Genomic DNA, 24,277 nt, shown 5'->3' with positions numbered 1-24,277 from the left:
CATCTCTTATATGTGATGAATCACTTCTCTCTTGCTGCTTTCAAAATTCTATGTCTTTGGCTTTTGACAATTTGATTATAATGTGCCTTGGCATGGATTTCTTTGAATTCATCCTACTTGGCATTTATTGAGCTTCTCGGATGTTTATATTCATGTGTTTCATCAAATTTGGGAAGTTTTCAGCCATTATTTTTTTAAATAGTCTCTTTACTCGTTTTTCTGTCTTCTCCTTCTGGGACTTCCACAATGCATGTATTGGTCTGCTTGCTGGTGTCCCACAGGTCCCTTACACTCTGTTCACTTCTTTTCAATCCTTTTTATTTCTGCTCCTCAGATTTGATAATTTCCATTGTCCTGTATTCAAGTTCACTGATTCTTTCTTCTGTGGGCCTAAATATGCCTTTGATCCCTCTAGTGAATTTTTTATTTCAGTTACTGTACTTTTCATTTCCAGAATTTCTTTCTGGTTTCTTTTTTAGGTTTTCTACCTTTTTATTACTATTTACATTTTGTTCATACATCATTTTCTTGACTTTATCCATGCCTTTCTTTAGTTCTTTGAGCATCTTTAAGACAGTTGTTTTAAGGCCTTTGTCTAGTAGATCCACCATCAGGTCTTTTTCAGGGATAATTTCCACTGGGTTTTTTTTTTTCTCTTATTTTGAATGAACCATACTTCCCTGTTTCTTTGTATGCTTTGTGTTTTTTGTTGAAAGCTGGACATTTGAATCTAATAATCGGTAATCCTGGAAATCACACGGGGAATGGGGAATTTTCTCATTCCCCAGGGTTTGCTGTTTTTTGGTTTTGCTTTTTGTTTTTATTGTTGTAGACTATCTCTGCTGAGGATCAGCCTGAGGTGTAAACTTAAGGTCTTCTCAGGTCTTTTCTGAGCCTCTGCCTTCCCCTGGGCATGTGTAGTAGCTTTCTAATTTCCCCCATATATGCAGTTGCTTGAATATTCTAGTCTTCAATGTCTGTCTCTCAAAGGGGAAAAAGAGAAAAACGAAGGGGGATTGAGGGGAGCACCAACCCTTTACATCCCTTGACAGTCATAATCAGCAGAGGGGGAAGGGCTTCAACAATGGGGGAGGTGCAGCGGCAGTGGCTGCCACCATTTTGCCTGCACCTCTGTGAACCTGCTAGCTGTACCTATAACCTGGAACAAGTTAGTAATATTTCTGACCTCAGACTTCTCATCAATAAAATGGAGATAGTAACAGCTTCTATGTCATGGTATTTGGGGAAGAATAAAATGATAAATGCATATAAAGCACTTAACACAGCGCCTGGTCTAGTAAACACAAAATGAGTATCAGCTGTTATGTTGAACCATGTGAAATTGCTGATATTTCATCAATTTTTTTCTTTTACCTAAACAGCCATTTCATAGGCTCATCCTATATGGCTATCATTTCATAGTTGAGAAAACTGAGACTCAAATAACTTAACTTTTTCAAATTAACTTTTTCAGTGTGTGCAGCTCATACATGGTAGTGAAGGGATTTTGACCTTTTTACAATCTAAGTTAGATTATGGAGCGACAAACACTGTGCCACTAGTTTAGTCAATGCTCTCAACAAAAACGTGTCACTAATAATCAGGAGAAGTCTACGGACTGATTACATTTAGTGTCACCATTCTAAATGCAATGAAAAAGAATTTTCCTTCTAACTAAATACCATCGCTTATAAAAATACCCTTCAGAGATCTCAGGGCCAAGAACCAATCCAGATGCCCTCAGCTTGCATCATTAAGGTCAATTTTTCAGTAAAATAGAGCAGTTTGAATCTATTTATACCCTCTGTCAGGATGTAACTGGTCTTTCAGTCAAGAAGTCAACAATGGCCTCTAACTCTTTCTGATTTTGCTCTAGGGCGTGTGGGTCCAGTGACTTTGGATGACTGTGGGGATATTGACAATACTATGCTCCTTCTGTACACCTCTGTGGACACCAACAAAGTATGTCTGACTTCTTATCGGCAACTTGGGGTTAAGTGACTAGGTGAGGAGGGTTCTCCTGGAAGGCAAATATTGGGTTGGCCCAAAGGTTTTCTGTAACTAAGATCTTACAGAAAAGCCGAACAAACTTTTTGGCCAACCCAATACTAGCAAAGGAATTAGAGAAGTTATGTTTAGAATCTAGAGGTTAGTTTATTTCAGATTTATGATTATGCCCCCCTTGGGGCCGTATTCCTTAAATATTTTCTCCCATAGAACTTCTTATTCAGAATATCCACTCTATTTACTGTATAAAAAATACCCACCCAGAAAACACTGGTATAAAGACCAGACTGTTGATGGGATACCAATGAGAAGGTGATGGTTTTTTCCTAAGAATTGTTTATTCATTTCCACAACTAAAAATCTTCTCTCTCCTTCTGAAGTCTCATGAAAATCATTAATTGTGTAATCCCTCTGGCACATACAAACAGCCTTCTAATGTTATGCTTTATGTTCACACACTATATATACATAGTGCATATCTATCTATAGATTGATATTTACACACCTACATATGTGCTTTACATTCACACACACTATATATAATACATATCTATCTATCTGTAAATAGACAGATAGATATATTCACACACCTACACAGTAGGTTCTTTGAAGAAAGGGGTGGATCTCATTTCTCCATGTCTCCTGTGCTTAGCTTCTTATCTGGCACGTAGGTGATGGCTGCTAAGTGTTTAATTTAAAAACAAAAATACCTGCCTTTATGTCACCCAGAGTTGTGACCATCATGAACTAGAAGCCACTGTTCTAACCAACCAAATGGTAGGTAGAAACCTTTTCTTCTTTAAGAAGTTAGGTCCTGACATAACCAGGAATCTACTAGAAAAAGTTTTTCATTTTTTCATGTAATTTTCCAATATGAGCATTCTGACATCCCTAACTCATATACTGAGTGTATGTATTGACCCAGCTTTGTAAAAGACAACTATAATGTGAAATGTGGAAAGCTAGAGAAAAGATGCTCAGATTGAGAAAGTTAAGCTAGAAGTTCGGGGCGGGGGGTAGCAGCATTTCAGAAAAGTAATGCATCGTTTTTAGTTACATTGTTTTACTTATACTGAACCTTTACTATAATGCTGTATTTGGCATCATACCATGGGAATACCTTAAAATGAAATCTGCTCAATACTTCAGTTTCTAGTAGTAACTACTGAGATAACTACATGCCCCTCTAAGTTATTTGCACCTGGGATGATGGCTTTGCCTCCCTTGGAGAGACGCAGATACCTGCGGTGAGATTCTATGTCAGCCTTACGATTGCTCTTCAAAATGAAAAATGTGGTTCTGTGCACTTGCTGTCTCCACAGGCAAGTCTAGCTGAACCTTTCAATAATCTAATGCCATCAATTGTGCTGTATGATATGTATCTATGGGGAAACCAGGGATTAATTCTCAAAACATAGGGCTATAGATAAGTTATTCCATAACCAGAGTAGGTCTCAGTAGAGATATAATCTACCAGCCCCTAATATGTAGGATATTTTCTATCCTCAGTATATGCAAGTTTATATTCTGTTTTCAAGTTAAGAGTATAATTTTGAGAATGTAAAATTTTGTCCAGAATGTTTTGCGGGAGCAGTGGTGAATTTAGAAGGATGAACATTTTCCAGATGCCTCTTACAAAACTGACTCAATATATGCAGCAGTAATTTAAGGATATATTAATATTTCCATTGACAGATTACTTGAAAAAGAAACCTTTTATCTTGGAAACCTAGTGAGTGCCGTGTCTAAGAAAGTACATTAGAGCATAGGGCCAGAAGAGATTCAAAAATTATGTAATTGACAGAACTTAAGAAATGTAGAATTCTCTAGGAGCCCCTTGACGTGTATAAATATGGATAATGGATGTTAGCTATGGTGCATTTTCTCAAGACATCATTTTTAGTAGCAACTTAATATTGTGGAAAACACTGCTGCCTCCCTTGTCATGTGACTTGGAGCTAGCCATTTAATTTTTCTTGCTTCTATTTTAACATTAGTAAAATGAAAGACTTGAACTAGAAAGACCCAAAGAATCTCTGCTGGGCAGGTGTAGCATATGGTCATAAAGAAACAGAAAACTAATCGGCCCACATGGAGCTTAAATCCATGTTCATGATGAGAACCAAGTGGATCCTGACTAGGTCCTGGCTGGTAACATTTACCTTGTTTCACTGAGAAACATTGCTATGAAATTCAAATGTCATTGGGCAGCATGGTTAATCTGATCAGAAGTCATTCTAAAATGTCTTTTTCTGTTCATCCTTCTTCTTTTCATGCCCCGACACAGTACAAGGTTCTTTTGACCTATGACACCCACATAAACCAGACTAACCCAGTGGATAAGAGCCCCACATTCATCTGGAAGAACCACAAACTTCCTAATGATATTCCAGGCCAGGGTAAGATATCCTTCATGAAGCTTCTTTTCCTGAAATTGTCTTTTTGGTAAGGAGAGTAAATTCTGTGGTTTATGAAATTAGCCTGTGTTTTTTGTTTTGTTTTGCTTATTGTCTGGATTAGATTTGCCAGGTTTGTAAACATGGACTTTACGTCTCTGTCCAATGAATAATATTACAGTTCTGATAAAACACTGAAGATATCCCATTCTAATTTAGCTATAACTGTCTTTAAGATAGGGTGTCTTTAATAGGGTGTCCTACCTACCCCTTGACGTAAATTTTCCTATAGAAAACTAGGTTTGGCAATTGGCAAAATGAACACAGAGACACATAGTCTCACTCCATTTACATTTTACTGAAGGAAACTCATGGAATATATATTTCAGCAAGGAATACTCGATGTCATTAGACTGAGGGTGGTAAGTGAGCGTGGCCTCTGAAGTCTCCCCCGTTTCCTCAGAGGACACATACTTGGGTCATAATGACGGTTACCTTACTACCTGAGATGAGGTCCCATCATGTCATGAAAGCCCTAATACGGCTAGGGCTTCACCCATGCAACTTGCCATGCAACTGTATAACACTGACTGTCACTGGACAGGGCCAGCTGAGTGTCTCATGGGCAACAAGGTCTCAGGACACTCTGCCCATGGCTGGCTTGGCCAAGGCTTTCCACAATGAATAGTAAGTAATTCCATATTACTAATCAATTTTTAGGAAAAAAGTTTAAATTTGAACAAATATTTATGCCCAAAGATGCAAAAGAAAAAAAAAAGGTGGAAACATTATTAATAAAATGACTTAGAAAACTACAATGTATTCAGAAATGGGGCAGCATGCAATCAATTAAAAATAATTATTTACAAAGAATTGTAAATGACATTGGAAGTTATGAGTAAAGTAATACAGCTTTTTTATTTAATGAAAGTCTAACTTTGCAAAACAGTGTATAGAAATAAGACTGCAGAAAAGTATGCTAAAATGTCAACAGTCGTAGCCTCCGAGTAATAGTATCCTAGATTTTCTTTTTGCTTTTTTATGTATTTCTTAATTTTCTAAATTTTCCATAATGACTCTATTAATTTACCATTTTTTAAAAATATTAAAAATTATAAACTAGAAATACTTCTATCCTAGCCCTGCTCTACAGCCAGAAACTCTGGCTGAAAGGTTGATCTGGCTAAAGAGAACAGTTCTGATTAAATGGGCTTGTTTACATTATAGCTGTAACTATGTTTCTAGTTCTTGTGTTCCATGAGTCAAATTTGGTTAAAAATGAATCCTGTGTTTTTAGTCAATAGACATGAGGCAGTTGACTGAAGCAAAGAGAGAGGTAGGAAGTAGGGATCCCATTCTTCTAAATGATTTACTGTCATCATGGCTTTTTAAAGTTGATTTGTTTTCTTTAGCAAGCTTTTTTTTTCTTTTTAATTATCTCTAGAACCATCTTCAGGCTTCCTAGATTCAAGCCAAACTTGAATATATCTCTTTTCTCACAGGCTTCTGCAACTCTATGCTTCTTTCTTTTGTAATTTTTTGAGTTAAAATTATTTTTCTTTTTCCTTAATTATAGCCCTCAGTGACAGAGTTGGGTTTGTATTTTTAATATATTTCTTTAAAAGTTTTTAGATATTTTGGTTATTTAACAGAAAGTCTGTACTGTGTAAAATAATGAACTTCTCAAAACATGATTTTTGAGAGAGTTCTCCTTATTTACCTAAACGAGATCACATTAAATATTTACATTACATACGACAGGGACGTTGCCTCATCCTGGGCAACTTTACTTCATCCTCAGTTAACTAGAAAATTCAGTTAGCCAGAGCTTTTCATTCTTTAACTGTTACATTTAGTTTCAGACTTTACAAATTAAGTAACTCAGTCTTTCAAATAGTATACAAATAAGATAGTCATGCCTGGTCTTTCATCTGTGTACACAACTGCCAACTAAGTAACAGAACGTTTCATCAGGAGATTCTACCATCACTGTCTTTTCATTCATCTGACAAATATTTACTTAATGCCAGACAATGTTCTAAGCACCTGGGACGCAGCAGTGTACAACGCAGATCTGGTTCCTGTTCTGCACCCAAGCCTTCCTCAGCTGCCTCCTGGGTTCCAATGACATCCATCTGTCTTCCTGCTCAGCCCCACCTCCTACCCACCTCAAACCCAGCCACCACTGCTGCCAGAGGGACAGCGCAAATCCAGTCGCATTACCCAACTGCTGCTAACCCTTCGATTGGCAGCTCCACTTTGCCTTCAGAGTCCAAATGACTTATTATAGCACAGAATGTCCCTGATCTTCCCACGTCTCCAGCCTTCTTTTTCATCTTACCTGAAATCTCTTCCCCACTCTCTCAACTTCCTCCTACTTCCCAAAAGAAAGGGTCTTGCAGCTTCATGCTCCTGGGTCTTTATTGATGCTACTCCCTCTGACTAAAATCTGTCACCATCACCCCCCATAGAACTAGTAAACAACCACTCATCCTCAATGTGTAACTTGGATTTCACCTTTCCTAAGCTTTTTCTTAGCATCTCAGGAGGTTATTGATCTTGCCCTTATTACACCGGACTTCTAGCTTATTACTTATATCTCATTTATTTGTTTACACCATACACCGTGTAAGTGTAGGGTCCGTTCTTTACTCAGACACAGTGCCTTGAAAGGAAGGAAAGAAGGAAGAAATGAAGGAAGGGAAGAAGGGAGGAAATGAAGGGAGGAAGGAAAGAAGTGAGGAATGAAAGGCAGTATGAGATAACTATGAATATGCTGCTATTCAGTACTAATCTAGACAGTGTTAATTTCATCCACTTACTTCTCTAACTATGAGTATCTTCCTCTGTTAAGTCAGGAGATTTGTTAACTGATCTCAGAGTTCTTTCCAACGATCATGTTCTATGACCTTGGGGTTATAAAACTCAATCTGCATTCACCGTCTATCTAGTTAAATAGGCTGTGATAACCACAGTAGCCACCAGAGGGCAGCAGAAACTTAACCTTAGAACTAACGTGATACGGTGATTTACAAGTATGTTGAATTAAAAATTACTATATTTAAATAGTATGTAGTATATTTAAATATCATAATTATATTTCATGCAATGTGATGTTTATACTAGGGAAGAATTGAGAGGGGCTAAGGACTCAGCAGGTATTCCCTCCAACTTATGCTGTAGTCTGGAGGCTGGGTAATTTTAGTAGACTGACGAGTAGAATTGTCTGCACTGTTGAAATTGTATTCCTCGTACTCACTGTTGTTTTTTGTGTGGGGTTGGGGTTATGAGAGTGGTGGTGATGGGGATGGAAGTGGTGATTTTAGTAATAAACGGAATTCACCAAAGTCAAATATGCCCACAATGCAGCTCCACCTCCAAGGGAATAATTTATTTCTGCGCTAACGAGAATAGAAATCCAGGGCTCACATTTTCACTGTTAAATTTTCCCCTTAGCAGAAAACAAAATAACAAGCAGAGGCAAAGTTATAAGTTAGCAAAGCATAACTCCTTCCAATTCATCCCTTATAGAAAGGTGCTGCAGTATGAACCTTACTAAACCCTCTACCTCAGAAAAAAAAAATGGTTAGCTCATTAGAAGGACATAATGTGATGAAACAAAAATGGTTCAAAAATACGTGTGACATGTAAGCTAAGTCTAATAGCACAAGAGATTTTTTTAATGTGAATTTATTTACATATATTATTTGGGCATTTTTCTTTGCCTCTTCTCAGAGAGTGAGATGAGCAGGGCCAAGTTTTTATTCAATTTTTTATTTATTCAGTAATTTTTTATTGATACGTGACCAGGTACCAGGTCTGGTGCTGCGTGCTAAAGGTATCAGGATGAGCAGACAGAACACCGGCCATGCCCTCAAGGGTCTATGTTATGGTGCCATGAGAGAGAATACAGTGTGAGGTGTTGAGGTGCTACTTGAATAAGATCTGGCCACTTATCATTCCAGGGACACCTTAATTAATTATATTTTTATTGTATAAAAATTCATGCACGTGATTTTAAAAGCCAAGAGTAGAAATATTCATAATGGAAAGTGAGTGTACCTGGTCCCACCTCTGTGCATCCCTGGTTTTGCAGTCCCGTCTGCTTCGTTTTTTTTCATATTTTTAAATAATATGCATATATTTTTTGCTTTATAAGCTTTAGATGTTATCTATTTATTTCTTGTATTGATAAATGAAGATATAGTTCATTTTCACTAGCCCTACTTTTCTCTAAGCTTTCTCAATATAGTTATATCTTTTTGTCAATACATTTATTGGTGCCTTGTAATTTTAATTAATTTTGCATAAGCTTCGAGTTCTATCAAGTATATATAAAAGTTCTTGCTTCCCAGCTTTGTAAGATGAAGACGTTAGTGTCACTTTCCTTTCTTCTACCTCCTTCCCACCTCCCAAATTCTCCTGTATTTTGCTTTAATTTGTCTGGGTTGATAATATTTTTTTGGTAGCCATATGAAGCCCTCTGTCATTTACCTATCAGTTGAAAATTACTAAACATTTTCATTATTATTATTATTTTTATAAAGCTAGATAGCATGTCAGGATAACATTTCTTTCTGTATAACTCCAGTGTCTCTCCTTTGTGACACACACACACACACACACACAAATGGATTTTTTAAATTCCAAATTCTCAAACTATTTTACATCGTTTTATTTTTAGATGCGCCTTCCTTGATCATTCTTCCCTAGAGTTTCTGATTGGGTCTCTCTTATTTATGCTATAAAGAAAAAAAAGCCTGTCTCCTTCACCATATTGCTATTACCTTCCAGCTTCTTACACACTACCTGTTGCTTGGAATCCATTTCATTTCTTCTTGAACCCTCTAACTTCCTATTCTAATAAGGATCTGCTGAGGCATGTTTGAACAATGACTTTCTTGTACAGTTTTTTTTTTTTTTTAATTTATTTTTGGTGCATTGGGTCTTCATTGCTGTGCACGGCTTTCTCTAGTTGTGGCGAGCGAGCCGGGGCTACTCTTATCTGCAGTGCGAGGGCTTCTCATTGCAGTGGCTTCTCTTGTTGCAGAGCTCAGGCTCTAGAGCGTAGGCTCAGTAGTTGTGGCGCACGGGCTTAGTTGCTCCACGGCATGTGGGGTCTTCCCCTGCATTGCCAGGCGGATTCTTAACCACTATGCCACCAGGGAAACCCTCTTGTACAGTTTTGTTATTGTTGTTGTCCTTCTTAATCTAGGCTTAGTCCTCTGCACACTCAGAGTCTGCTTCAGTGCTTCGTTGGGTTGGATCCACGTTTTCCTGAACTCCACTGACTCTTCTGCGAGTCTCTCAAATTCCTCCTTCTACACAGCTTCACCTACATGCTAATAAATCACCTTCCTTACGTACTTCATGGACTTCCCTCAATGACCCTGTTGAGCTTGGAAAGGACCAGTGGGCAATACTGTCGTGTACTGTTCACTCCACACTGTCCTACTTTTCCTCCGATGTGTTCTCTGTATTGAAAAACAGTTGTCTATTTCTTCCTCTATGAATCCTCCTTAGGTATATTGGTATCAAAGACATCAGATAGTCTTCCCACCAAAATTATTTGTGTGCCAGAAACTATTTTATGTCCTTGTAACATTTGATGATTCCCGTAAGAAACGAGATGTCTAAACTATAAGGGTAGATGAAATTAAGCCACTTTGGGGCACATTCCAGACGGTTTTCCTCATAGCCCAAGGATGCAGGATCTGTATTACCAATGAAGAGATTAATAAAAGACAGATATCTTTTTTTAATTAAATTTTTATTTTATGTTGGAGTATAGTTGATTTACAGTGTTGTGTTAGTTTCAGGTGTACAGCAAAGTGCTTCAGTTATGCATATACCTATATCCATTCTTTTTCAGATTCTTTTCCCATAGAGGTTATTAAGAGAATATTGAGTAGAGTTCCCTGTGCTATACAGTAGGCCCTTGTTGATTATCTATTTTATATACAGTAGCGTGTATATGTTCATCCTAAACTTCTAATTAATTTATCTCTCCCTCCCACTTTTCTCCTTTGGTGACCGTTTTTACATTTGTTTTTACATTTGTTTGTTTTTAAGTCTGTTTTAAGTTTGTTTTTACTTAAGCTTGTTTTGAAGTCTGTTTTAAGTTTGTTTGTTTTTAAGCTTGTTTGTTTGTTTTGAAGTCTGTGAGTCTGTTTCTGTTTTGTAAATGTTTGTATCATTCTTTTAGATTCCACATATAAGTGATATCGATAGTATGATGTTTGTCTTTCTCTAAAAGACGGATAGCTTAAAAGGTCTCTCCTTTTCCCCATCCTCAAGTTATATTACACAACTAGAATCTTGTGGGGTGTGCGCATTGTCTTTTCAAAGGTCCTTACTGGTGCGTTTTCACCATCTTCTCTGCCCCAGGCCCTCAAATGCTGATGGTCGCCGTCTTCACTCTCACGGGGGCCGTGGCCCTGCTCCTGCTCGGCGCCCTCCTGGTGCTCAGGTACCTTGCAGCCCCTCTAACCTGCCGTGCTCCCCACTCAGAGAGGGAAGGGGGCGAGAGGGAGAAGGCACGTCTGTGGATGATAGTATACATTCACAAGAAGCTCTCTGGACAGAGCTAAGATCATGAAGGCATTCAGCATCAAAGACTCCATTAAGGGCAGAATATTACTCAGTGGATGGATTAGAGCTTTGCCCTCAGAGACGTTTGAACTCAAATCCCAGTTCTGGGCTTTACCAGTTCACGGCTTTACCGTGTGGTGTTAATCATATTATTAGCAACTTAAACATGTTACTGGGCTTCCCTGGTGGCGCAGTGGCTGAGAGTCCGTCTGCCGATGCAGGGGACGCGGGTTCGTGTCCTGGTCCGGGAAGATCCCACGTGCCGTGGAGCGGCTGGGCCCGTGAGCCATGGCCGCTGAGCCTGCGTGTCCGGAGCCTGTGCTCCGCAACGGGAGAGGCCACGGCGGTGAGAGGCCCGCGTACCGCAAAAAAAAAAAAATGTTACTCAGCTTCAGTATCCTCATCTGAACTGTTGTGAGGAGTTGAAATAAGGTCCGTATCGTGACCATATACCAGGCATTCTACAGGTAGAAATAGCTATTTCTGCTGTTTTATTAGTATATTGTGGGCAATTTCAGAGTCTCTATATTACGTACTTTCAGGCCAGAAGAGGCTTTAGAAATCATCCATTCCAAACCTCCTGCTTTAGCCTGAGGAAAGAGAGACCCAGAAAGCCAAATGGCTTGTCTGGAATCACATCACCAGGTAGTGTGTTGGGCCAAAGGTAGAACTCAGTCCTTCTGACCATCAGTTCCATGATGGTTCTACTCAGCCTGGACATATGAAGAGCCTAGTGCAGTGCCAGAGACATAGTCTGTATACTCAGAGATATTTCTTGAATATATAAGTGAATGAGTGAGTCCCACACTACCTCCTAATCTGTGTGTGTTAAACACACAAAGCTTTCTATCCCATTATAGTGTCAGGATCATTCCCATTTCCTAACTAAACCAGACAACAGTTTTTCTCTGTGTATCACACGCTTTGGTCTGTGTGTCACTGTACCTTCTCATGATGAGAGTCCAGTCTGTTGCATGTCAGTTAAAGGTTTCTGCAGGAAAGTGGGTAGATTGTCCTCTTCAGTCTAAAGGCAGAGCTTGACTCCTGTGACTCTGTATTACCAAGAAATGTAAGAGATGATTTACAGTGTATGGTGACCATTTAGTTGAAGGTAAGAGGAAACCAAAATTTGAGGAGAGTAAAGGCAGCCAATAGTAGGACCACAGATGTGGCTATTGTCCCTCAGACACCAAGTCCAAATGGGCGTCAGCTTAAGTTAAGATGAATCACAAAGTAAGAAACAGTAACAGGTGGAAACAGGCATTTCCGTTTCCTCTAAGCAGGGAAGGCAGAGATAGGGCTTCCTAATGGCGAGAGCAACACTGTGTCCATGAGGAGATATGGAAGACAGATGTTATTCTTATAGTTTTCCATTCCAACAGCTATGCAAGAAAAGTAGTGAATGATTTATAGCATCCTCTAATTCAATATGAATGGCAGTTGGCTCTGTGGAGTCCCAGGAGTCTTCTGCAGTGCAGAGATGAGAGTCTGGGAGCCTTCAAGGCCCTAATAGTCACGCCACTTGCCACCAGGTCTTAGGACCAAAATCTTTGGCCAATAATATACTATTTTATATGTATCTAATAGAGGAGTAGTCAGAGTTAGATGGAAGCATAGGAAGAGAATAATCATTTCTACTTAGGGGACATTCACAACGTCATCATCAATGACCTTGAGAAGGTGAGTAGGAGTCTGTCAAATGAGCACAAGCAAAGACAAACTCAGGGACAAATAGGCCAATGGAAAAGAATACAGATTCTAGAATCTGACACGAGCAAGTGTGAGAACTTGGCATATGATGGGAACATTATGAGTCAGTTGGGAAATGATGTTGGAACAGTAGGCTCTCAACATGAAACAAATGAAATGAAAGCCCTACCTGAAACAATACACAGAGATAAAGTTCATTCCATATGGATTGTAAATGGATTACAGACCTAAATGTGAGAAAGCAAACTCAGAAGAAATTAATAGAAAATGACTTTATGTCTCAAGTAGGAAAATACTTCTCAGTCAAGATAAAAAAGAAAAGTCAAAGAGAAAATAATATAACCATGACCTTAATAAAATCAAAACTTTTTATACAGCAGAGCTCAATAAAGCAATAAACCACAAGAAGGCGTTTGCAACGCATCAAAGGACCAAAGATTTGTTTTGCAGAATTTATAAGGAACTCATGTAAATAAATAAGGCAAAGGCAATGCAATAGAAAAAATGGGCAAAATTATGAATAGGCAACTCTATAAAATAGCTAGAAAATATTTGAAAAGATATTTAATCTCTCTAATAATCAAGAAAATGAAATACAAAGCAACAAACACCATTTCACATACATCCTAAGGGTTAAAAAAAGTTAAACAATACCAAATGTTGTTAAGAATACGGAGGAAATGGGAATTTTCACAGTGAGAGGGCAAATTGGTGCAACCGCTTTGGGAAACAATTTGGCAATGTCTGTAAAGTTGTGAGTGTGCATTCCTATAACCCAAGAATGCTGCTTTGTCTGTACTCTCTGGGGGAAACAATCACAAATTCTTGACATTTTGAATGTTGGGTTACATGTTGTTACATTTTTCTCTGTGCTTTTCTATTTTCTTAATGGATTTTTTAAAAGGCACATATGCCGAAGAGGAACTGGCTTATTTGGGAATCTGATGTATCCTCTGTTTTCGCCTCACTCTTTCTGTGACATCAGTTGAAATTTTTTTTTTTTTTTTTGCTGTACACGGGTCTCTCACTGTTGTGGCCTCTCCCGTTGCGGAACACAGGCTCCGGACGCGCAGGCTCAGCGGCCATGGCTCACGGGCCCAGCCGCTCCGCGGCATGTGGGATCTTCCCGGACTGGGACACGAACCCATGTCCCCTGCATCGGCAGGCGGACTCTCAACGACTGCACCACCAGGGAAGCCCAGTTCAAATTTTTTATTATAATAAAGGGTTGCCTTAGTGAAGGATCTGAGAAAGTGAAATGAAAAGGAAAAAAAAAGAAAGAGTACAGAAGACCATCAGAAATCCTTACAGGTCCACAAAAGGTCAGCACTCACCAGTTTGGAGAACATGGAGTCACACCATTGGGCCAGCTGTACTCACCGCGTATCCACCTGAGGGCATCATAGCTCTAGATTTCTCCTAGTGTTCAGAAACCGAATGGCATGAATACTAATAAAAACCTATTGGCTGGTTCTATTCCTTTCACAGAAAATATAAGAGAGACCATGCACTTCGTCAGAAAAAGTGGTTCCACATTCCTCCTGAAAATATCTTTCCCCTGGAGTCCAATGAGACCAACCATGTCAGCCTAAAGGTAAGATGTCCCTTACCTGGTGAATGCAAGGGCTGGTGCAACTTGCCAGGGATTTGACAAGACTTCGGTACATGGTATGAAATGTTCCAGGCCAGGATCATTTGTTTCAGAATCCAAGACTTAGATGTTTTCTAACTCTCAGCTTCCTGTCTTTCCCTTGGCTCTTCATTGCACTAAATGTCAGCTACTTGAACCAATGAACACTTCGGTGGGGGCTGAGATATGGCGTGTTACTCATTCTTTGCATCTGACCCAGAAGAGAAATGCACAGAGTGAGAATTTTTTATGGAAGGGATACGGAAATGGGTAGAGCATTTGAGCTCCTCTAAACCTCGGGGAGCTACTCTGCTTATACTGAGGACGTGTGACTTACTTGCTCGTTGCTGACAAGAGAGGTCTCTGCTGATATTTGCCCACGTTCTCCCTCAGCCAGGAAATCTCAGCAGCAGCCCCGTGATAACTCCTCCCGTCCGCTGAGGTTGATGCGGGACCTAAGTGGTCTTACCTGCTCCCCACAGGGACCTCACGAGATGAACTTTATCATCATAATTTTGCCGATGAGGAAATCGAAGGGCAAAGGGTTGAGAAGCAGGGCAGGGTCACACACAGCTAGGGAGTCAGATTGCTACAAATGGTAACAGCTAACATTTCCTGAGCACTTGTTATGTGCCAGAGGCATTGACCCGTTTCATCGTTCCCGAGCACTTTGAGGCAACAGGGCTAGAAATTCAGGAGCGTGGCCACAACGTGAAGCCAGTCTGTGTAACCGTGAAGACCACGATCCTAACATTCACCGTACAGCCTTATCAGAGGTTTTATACCGAAGCATACTAAGAGGAGATGGAGCTCCAGAACCTCCACGTGAAGGAGTGAGCAGGATCCCTCAGAGCAGGGCCAAGCCAACAGGACCGTGTGACCTGGGGTGCCTCCCTGCCTAGAATCAGCAAAAGTAAAATTGTTTCATGGGTCAGGTTTGTGCTTGGAGCCTCCCCGCCAGCTCCTGGCACTCCACCCCAAGGCCTGCACGCTGCACTCTGGTGCCTCAGGTCCCCTCACGGCTGTGCAAGGACTGGGTCTTCCCATCCTCCAGAAGTGCGCCACGCTCGAAAGTGATGCTCCTGTTACATCCTGAACCACAAAAATAAAGGTGCTGTTGGCAAAGGCCAGGGACTTGCCCGGCAGTCCAGTGGTTAGGACTCCGAGCTTCCACTGCAAGGGGAACGGGTTCGAACCTCGGTCAGGGAACTAAGATCCCGCATGCTGTGCAGTGTGGCCAAAAAGTTAACCAACTAACTCACCAAATAAATATTTCTAAAATTAAAAAAAAAAAGACCAGTCTGTCTCAGGCAAGTGTCAGGATGAAATCGATCTTGTGGTCATTCACAGTAAAATGTAAACAATCGTCAGATTATTGGATTTTCAAAGAGAGAATCTATTGACCTGAATGACTTACCGGCAGTACCCTGGGAAGGGGAGAGGAGACCTTTAGAAGGAGTGAGTGGTCCCCTGCCTCTGGTGTGACACGAGGATGGGCTCCCATGTGGTTCACCTCTGCCACGTCCAGCCACGGCTCCACTCCTCACAAGCCTCCCCCACTGCCTCAAAACCCCAATATTGCACTTTGTTCTTTGGGGTTGGGCCTAAAACATTGTGTCTCTGCGCGTTTTCTTAAAATATAAATACTCCTAGGAGTATACCCCATCTACCCCTTGTCAGGCATGACAGAATTTTTATGAGTTAATTCATCAGTTGGCTAAGGAATAGGTCTTGGGGACAGTAACCAAGAAGGAGGAAGGTTAGAAGTGATTCAGAGCACTGGGGAGTCGCTGTCACTCTGAGGAGCAGCCCAGCTAGGGAGCAGGCGGCTTGGAATTGGCCGTATGGAGAGGTCTTCCGTCGGCAAAGTCAGCAAGAGGGGAAAATGCCACACAACCAGACAGGCGGTGGTTCGAGCTCTGGATAAGGAAGCAAGACTAAGGGGCGAGATGATGAAGAAAGCATCCCGGGCTAGAAGAGAGAGGGTCAGAAAACCAAGGCAGCCAGAGGGAGAGAAGTCAGCAAAGCCCCAGGGGAGAGCAACAGACAGGAAAAAATGGTAAAGATGCAGAGGACTCATTTGAGGATAAAACGCCTTTGATTGCAAGAAAATGTCACAAAGTTTGTCTCAGTTGATTCCCAGGTATCCCTGAGTTAGGATTGCCCAGATGAGGAAGGGACTGAGCCTCAGATGGATTAAATGACGTATCGAGGCCTGAGGGGGTGAAAAGAATACTAGACAAGAAGTCATGCTTGGGTTCCATGTGTTCTTAGGCCACGTGTGGTATCATGTAACCCTTTTGTAGCTCATGTATAAAATGAGAAACAGGAGAAGGGGAGACAAGTGACATTTATTAATCTGCATTGTGCTGGGCATCATGCTTGGAACTGGATATAACTTATTTCACTCACATTTTCAAAATGTCCCTATGAGGTAAGTTTTAACAAATATGATACACAGCTTTTTATGAGAATCAAGTGGAAAGATGCAATAGTTCTCAATCTTTTTTCTGCCTTTAGACTGGCAGACCAAGAGCCATACTAGCCTGCAGGTGCGTGCGTGTGTGTGTGTGTGTTACGTTTCGTTCCATACTTAACTTTTTAAAACATTAATTACCAAATACAAACATCTTGGAATGGCATAGAAAATCCATATTACAAGCTTCTTTTGACAAATCAGATGATCTGGCAACTCCAGGCTGAGCCCAGAGCTGCTGAGGCTGCCCTCTGAAGCCCCAGCACAGCGTCCTCACTGGCGTTGCCACTTGGGCATTTAGACATGAGTTCGCAACTCAGATGCACAGCGTGCTCCCCTAAGAGCGTCTGTCTGGAGCTACAGGCAATGGCTCCCAGTAGATGGGGGAGCTGAGAGAGAAAGAAGCAAAGGAAGTCGCTGGCTGAAATAAGCCACAGGAGGAAGGGAGGGAAACCCAGGGTTAAGCTGGCAGATACTTGGAAGGAAGATGCCCTTGGAGGGAGAACGTGAGAATGATGGGGAACACAAGTCAATTATGACAGCTTTTCTGAGCCCGCCCAGAGTGCTGTGAGCAACTACAACAGATACAGCCCACCCGCAGAGCCTCTCAGCCTTCACTGGCGGGGGGTGGGGGGAGACTAGATATGGAGCTTCTGGAATAATCGGCCTTTCCTTGTGCCAGATCGATGACGACAAGAGACGTGATACAATCCAGAGACTACGACAGTGCAAGTACGACAAAAAGGTGACTCTAGTCTCCTCTGCTCTTCTGAACTCTCAATCAGGGGTATGTGCTGGGCCTTCTGACTCATCGTCGCCCCAGCTCTGATGTTGCCAGTGCGATGGCCGGGGTGCCCGGGCTGACCCCAAGGGCTGTTCCTGGAGCCTTTCACAGGGGTGGGCAGGGCTCTGCTTCAAGGGTTACAACACTCACAAGTCATGAGTATATTGAAGGAAAAATAGAATTTTTGAGAGGGAGGGAGTGAAGGAAGGAAAAGGAAAAATTAAAGAGATTCAGAGCAGTCCAGCCAACCCTGTATATATTTCAGCTCATTGCAGTGGGAATATGACAATCCCATAGGGGGGTTTTGTATCTTCTTTCCCTCCCTCCCTCCCTTCCTCCCTCCCTCCCTCCCTTCCTTCCTTCCTTCCTTCCTTTTCATTTAGTCATTTTTAAGAAACATTCCCATCTGAGCCTACCATATCTCAGGCACTAGTTACCAAGGATATAAACAGCAATAAAAGTGTTACCACTCTCGAGAGCTTACAGTATTGTGGAAAGATAGACACGTGAGCAAATTATTATAACATGCCTATGAGTGGTCATGCTACATTATCTCCTTAATTCAATGGATCTTTGCAGCGAGTGATTCTAAAGGATCTCAAGCACAACGATGGCAATTTCACCGAGAAGCAGAAGATAGAATTGAACAAGGTACGCGTCCCTTCCTTAAAACCTTTAAGTGAGAAATAGCTTCACCCCGTGTTCCCCAAGCGTTGAGGTCCCTGGTGGAGCAAGGTGTTTTTGGGGATGCTGACAGAGAAGCCCTCAGACCAAGAAATGGGTGACCATACTCGCTGAAAATTGTACCAAAATATGTTGAAGAGTGATGTTTGATGGTGTAAAACATGTTGGCATGTCCTAGAAGGTGGTCCTGATGTGATTTGAGAGTACTCAAAGGTTTGTATTCAAGTCCCCTTGCCGACAAAAGAAAGGCTGTGGGGTAAGATGTAATTCCAACTGCAGTAGGAAATGAACTGACACTTCATTGTATCAAGAGCAATACATCTTCCCAGAGATCTGAGACACGGCATGTTTTATTAACATATTAGTTTTTACTCAGGCGCTCCTTTCTGGCTGATTTGCTTTGTAAATAAACATGTTTTATCTTAGTTGCTTCAGATTGACTATTACAACCTAACCAAGTTCTACGGCACGGTGAAGCTTGATTCCATGATCTTTGGGGTGATTGAGTACTGCGAGAGAGGATCCCTCCGGGTAAGGAACCAGGATCGTTTCCAATTCCCTAACTAGCCAACCATATGCAAAAAAGAATATTTAGTAGCGATTTTAAAGGCTCACTCAGTGAGATAATATCAGAGAGTTATCAGGAAAAGTGTATGGGCCCATATGCTTGTCAAACTAGACCACTCAGATTTTGTCAATCATCCATATTATATCTTTATAAGAAAACTAGCTAAAAAATATTCAGGAGTGTAGACTTGAGAAAACAAAGAGCAGATGTGGAATAGTGATTGCCTCTTGATTCATTTTATTTTACTGGCGTACTTGCTTTTGTATTAAAAGGAAACTGGATGGTCATTACGATAGCAAGGAGGCTTGTTCATAAGTCCTAGTTCTGCTGTCTAAATCCTACCATTGTCTCCCTTGGGAATGATTGAGGATGACCCAGGAGTTGCCAGATGGGGTCAGGAATTCTGGCTGAACAAGTCCAAAGCAGAAAAAGAAAGACAGGACTGAGGCAAGTTCTTGGGAAGAACCAACTATCGAGCTAAGAATATCAAATCATTGGCTAGCTCAGAAGGGCAGGCACACACAGAAGCATTCATACAAAAAACAAAGTCAGGTGTCGAGGAAAAGGGGAGGGGCAGGAAGGAAACCAGGACAGTTGCTCCAAAGGGCATCGAAATATTTGCTGCTCACCTTGAGCACTTTGTAGGCATATGTTCCAAGAGCTTTCAGCCTTTTAAATACCTTTGGGTAGGGTGACCATATAATTTCATTCTCAGGATCCTTTGAGAATGAAAGGGGGTACCAAAATAATTATGTGTTAACAGCAGACATAAACTGCAACTGGCCCCAAGCAAACCAGGAATTGTGGTTACCCTACCTATGGGCTCCTTTCCGACCTAGTATCTCTTAAAAATCTCAATGTTTTCCCCAACAAAGCCAGAATACTAATATTGGGGGCAGCAGCAGCTTCAAAGAGGTCCAAACATTCATAATTCAATAAAATTTTAATATAATAAAAAGTGCTGAACTAATAACTTAAATATTTTTGTTCAATAAGCTTCAATTAAAAAAAAAAAAAAAAAAGAACACAAGAGGGAGTTGCCTGACAATCCAGTGGTTAGGACTCTGCAATTCCACTGCAGGCGGCACGAGTTGGATCCTGAACTAGGATCCTTCATGCCGCACGCAGCGTGGCCAAAAGAGAAAAAAAAAAAAGAATGTAGCTTTAAAAATGTATGTATGGCATAAACTCAAATCTGTCTTCAAAGAAAACAATTATATCCCTAAATGCTATTCTCTCTTAAAATAATCTAAGTATTCAATGCAAAATTTAGAAGAATAACTATGGCCTAAGGGCAGGAAACCTTCACAATTCAATTACTATAAAACTGGTAAATTTTTAAAGTGCATTCATGAGTTGTTTATTTTTAAAAAAAACTACAAAACATACAAGCTTCTCATACTTCTAATTAAGTCTCTAAAACAAACATAAAAATACACAAAAGTGAAAATTAAATAAAGCTATGAAAAAGATGCTTTCAATTATGAAAGAATGTCATGACTATTAAGTTTAAAAAATCTTAAAAAAAAGGAAAAACTTCAGAAACAATATAATCATGAAAACTTGACTCAAAGTAAAAACTTACGGAAGTCAGTAACAATAGAAGAAATTAACACTCCCATTACAAAGAAAACCAGACTCAGCTTAATTTTTCTAAACTTCAATGAATAATTCTCATCATCTATGTAAATACTGTTCTAAAGTTAAACAAAAAACATGAACATCCTCTAAATTCATTTAACATTCAACAAGGCTAGCATAAAGTTGATACTTAAATGTGATTAAAGACTAATTACATTTATGAATGTAAATGAAAAATTATAGATAAAGTACTGGTAACTAAGCCAGTTGTATACGAAAAGTGTAATACAACTAGATACGGTTAATTCTACGAATGGAAAAAATATTACTCTAATGCATCATATCAAAAGGTCTTTGGAGAAAGACCATATGATCATTTTAATTGATGCTGAAAGTGATCGTTTAAATTGCTGCTGATATAATAAAATAAACACATTTCTAATAATAACAATTTCAGGTCTTTCAAAATTCAGTGTTTTCCATACAAAGGCTAGACCATATCTGATTCATTTGATTTCAGTGCAACAGAAATTTCCAATTAACAGAGCCTGCTCAAAGGGTTTCACACCGTCTTTTAATCCCTAAAATGCCCAGCCAACATTTAAATAGCATATACGTAGTGTTTTTGGCTCTCTACCCTATGGTGGGAAACTTCAATTACCTGAGTGGTCCTGGGCCCCCCATCTGGCATTGCTGACTCATGCTGGGAGCAGACCACACAGAAGCTTCTACAGGAAACTTATCCACTCCTTTGTATCGTGAACCTCAAAGCAAAGGCTGTGCCTTTGCAAACTACATTCCCCTCCCTGATGTAATTCCTTTTAGGCTTCAACCCATGGCAAATCCCATCAGAAGACTACTTTTATGGGGAAACAAATGAGAAAGTCTCTCCCTAGACAGAGTAAAAACAATATACTTCCCATCTTATAAATATACAGCAACCGGGACTTCCCTGGTGGCACAGTGGTTAAGAATCCACCTGCCAATGCAGGGCACATGGGTTCGATCCCTGGTCCAGGAAGATCGCACGTGCCGCGGAGCAACTAAGCCCGTGCGCCACAACTACTGAGCCTGCGCTCTAGAGCCCGCAAGCCACAACTACTGAGCCCGCGCACCACAACTACCGAAGCCCGCGCGCCCAGAGCCTGCGCACCGCAGCAAGAGAAGCCACTGCAATGAGAAGCGCACGCACCACGATGAAGAGTTCGCCGCAACTAGAGAGAGCCCGCACGCGGCAACGAAGACCCAACGCAGCCCAAAGATTAATTAATTAAAAAAATATATACAGCAACCTTGGCTAACCTTGTTTAGGAACAGTTGATTCATTCATGCAGTAAACATTTATCGAACATCTGTTCTGTGCCAGACACTTACTAGATGTTGCAGATACACCAGTAAATGAAGATTATCACAGAATTGACATTTTCGTAAGGAGAAGAGATAGTAAACAAATAAAAACGTAAAAAATGTCAGTGCTCAAGGAAAGAGTTACTTAGGGTCTGTCTGCTCAGAACTCCTCTCCCTTAACTTGGCCTGCTGTCCACAGCCCCTTATCTGAAATGACTGATGGCTTTGGACCCTCTGTTGGAAACTATTGGTACAGTACCTGAGTTAAAACTGAGCTTTTTCCCCAAACAAGAAACTATTGTTAGGTTCTCAGTTAGCGTGCTGTTTAGAGTTTTACTGTGAAGAATAGTTTTCAGCTTAGTTAAAACCCTGTATCTTGATAGAACCATCATCACGTTAATACTGTGAGTTCAAAATTCTAGGTCCTACAGTTCCCGTGAAAGTCCAAGCGCTCTGTCTTAACAACAGAGGACTTAGTAAACAGAAGAAACACTTAGAGGTATTAAGCCAATGGATACAGTTGATCATGTAAGTGAAAACATAGCCTAATGAAGGAATATCCTAATAGCAATTCCTTGTTGAAAAACACTAGGGTAATTTTGCTGAGACAGAGCCTGCGTCTCAGCCCACCACGCAACTCTCCTGGCAGGTGCCTGCTCGTGCCTTTACTCCTGGTGGAAGAAGCGGTATATTGGATCTGTGGTCATCTCCTGCTCATCTCCTTGGGATAAGAACCACCTAATGTTTCTTAAATCAGAGAGAAAAGAAACACATGTTCAGGAAAACCAGGACAATGGAGTTCCAACTTGTTCCTGAGCCCAAGGCCTCATGATCAGAAAGTCATTATTTGCCTGTAAGAGTCTTTCCACAATAGCCTCCTTCAGACAACTCATCTTCTTCTTTTTCTCCTGCTCAGGAAGTTTTAAATGACACAATTTCCTATCCTGATGGTACATTCATGGATTGGGAGTTTAAGATCTCTGTCTTGTATGACATTGCTAAGGTAAGAGACCCACAAACACAAAAGACATTTATGAAAGTTAAATCTGGGAAAACAGATCTAGCAAGCTATTGCATTGGTCTCTTCATCTGTAAAATGATAATAAAAATAGTACCTATGTCATAGGGTTGTCGTGAGGATTTTATGAAACAATGCATGTGCTCCGAATAAGACCTGACAAGCAGGTATTCAATATATGTTGGCCATTATTATTTTTATTATTAAATTCTTTCTACACTGGGCTTGGGGCACACATTTTCACAGATTTTCTGGAAATAAAAAAATCACGTAAGGTCTCAGAGAAGATGACTGAATCCTCATCTTCATAAGAGAAAATATTAAGGGCAGGCATTTGTCTTGCATGAGGCAATAATAAATCTGGACATGTATATTTCCCAGATGTGCTATGAAAAGGAAGTGGATACCAGTAACTAGGGCCCCATTCAAGAATGAAGAAAAGCGAGTCCCCAGAGTAAGCTATGTGATACAGTCTTAAATCACTTGAAAGTCACATAGGATCAGAATCAGTTGGAAAAAATGTGACACAATACCTTATTTGGTACATTTCATCCCTGGGATCAAGGCCGAACACCAGTTTCTGCAATATCACCTCTGGCCACCAGGGGGAAGCACATCAGCTCAAAAAGGGCTTCCTCTTTCAAAACAGAATGAAACATTCTATTTCAAAATAGAATGAAACCGTTTAGACTTTAGGAAATAATCTAGCCTCACCCCTCCCTTCAGGAAGGCAAGGCCTTATTCATATTTTTTCATTGAGGTAGCAGAGGACTAGAGACATACTCAAAGTCACAGAATAAGTGGTAAGCAGAAACGCTTTAAAAAAATAGGATCAGTCTTTGCTTCATATTATATACAACTACTAAACAGAGTCTTTAGACAATTGCCTTTTACTGTGTCACCTAAATAGACTCCAAAACTAGATGCACTGCTTAGGCAAATATTGGGGCTTTAACAACATTTTGAAAGTTAAACTTAATGGAATTAAATTTAAAAGTTGATGGTGATTCTATCTGCATGCCAAAATAATTTCAAAATGTCATTTCTTTCCTTAAAATAATGGAGCTGCTGAAAAGTGTCATATCTCTTTGTTTTCCTGTTATCTGAAAAACTACAGGGGATGTCATATCTGCATTCCAGTAAGACAGAAGTCCACGGTCGTCTGAAATCCACCAACTGCGTGGTGGATAGTAGGATGGTGGTGAAGATAACTGACTTTGGCTGCAATTCCATTTTACCTCCAAGAAAAGGTCTGTCATGAATGAAATTTTTACTAGTTTCCCACTTAAAAAAATTTTTTTTTCTCACAAGTCCATTTAAGGTGCTCAGGAAATGGTGATACTGATCAGAAAATAAACACTTGGAGTTGTAAGAGGCATCAGCTGGGTCATTCTCCAGCACTACCCCCTTCTCAGTGTTCAGTGCATGCTTGTCGAGTTGAACAAATCTCCTCTGTGGATTTCCTTCATCTGTGTGTCCCTTGAT

At 40.4% G+C, this 24,277-nt stretch overlaps 1 protein-coding gene across 1 annotated transcript in view; it reads left to right on the top strand.

The window, feature by feature from the left end:
• GUCY2C (guanylate cyclase 2C) overlaps positions 1-24,277 on the top strand; it is a 77,838-nt gene that overhangs the window by 27,446 nt on the left and 26,115 nt on the right. The window contains exons 9-17 of the mRNA XM_029206393.1: positions 1,877-1,962; positions 4,295-4,406; positions 10,791-10,872; positions 14,193-14,298; positions 17,493-17,555; positions 18,174-18,245; positions 18,705-18,809; positions 22,691-22,777; positions 23,910-24,042. Of these exons, the coding sequence (XP_029062226.1) occupies positions 1,877-1,962; positions 4,295-4,406; positions 10,791-10,872; positions 14,193-14,298; positions 17,493-17,555; positions 18,174-18,245; positions 18,705-18,809; positions 22,691-22,777; positions 23,910-24,042 (846 nt within the window). The remainder of the gene's footprint in view (positions 1-1,876; positions 1,963-4,294; positions 4,407-10,790; positions 10,873-14,192; positions 14,299-17,492; positions 17,556-18,173; positions 18,246-18,704; positions 18,810-22,690; positions 22,778-23,909; positions 24,043-24,277) is intronic.

This window comes from Monodon monoceros, unplaced genomic scaffold (assembly GCF_005190385.1).
Source record: "Monodon monoceros isolate NGI ecotype Baffin Bay Population unplaced genomic scaffold, NGI_Narwhal_1 Super_Scaffold_6, whole genome shotgun sequence".
NCBI lineage: Eukaryota > Metazoa > Chordata > Mammalia > Artiodactyla > Monodontidae > Monodon > Monodon monoceros.
The sequence above is the reverse complement of the archived record's forward strand: the minus strand, read 5'-3'. Positions and strand labels throughout refer to the sequence as shown.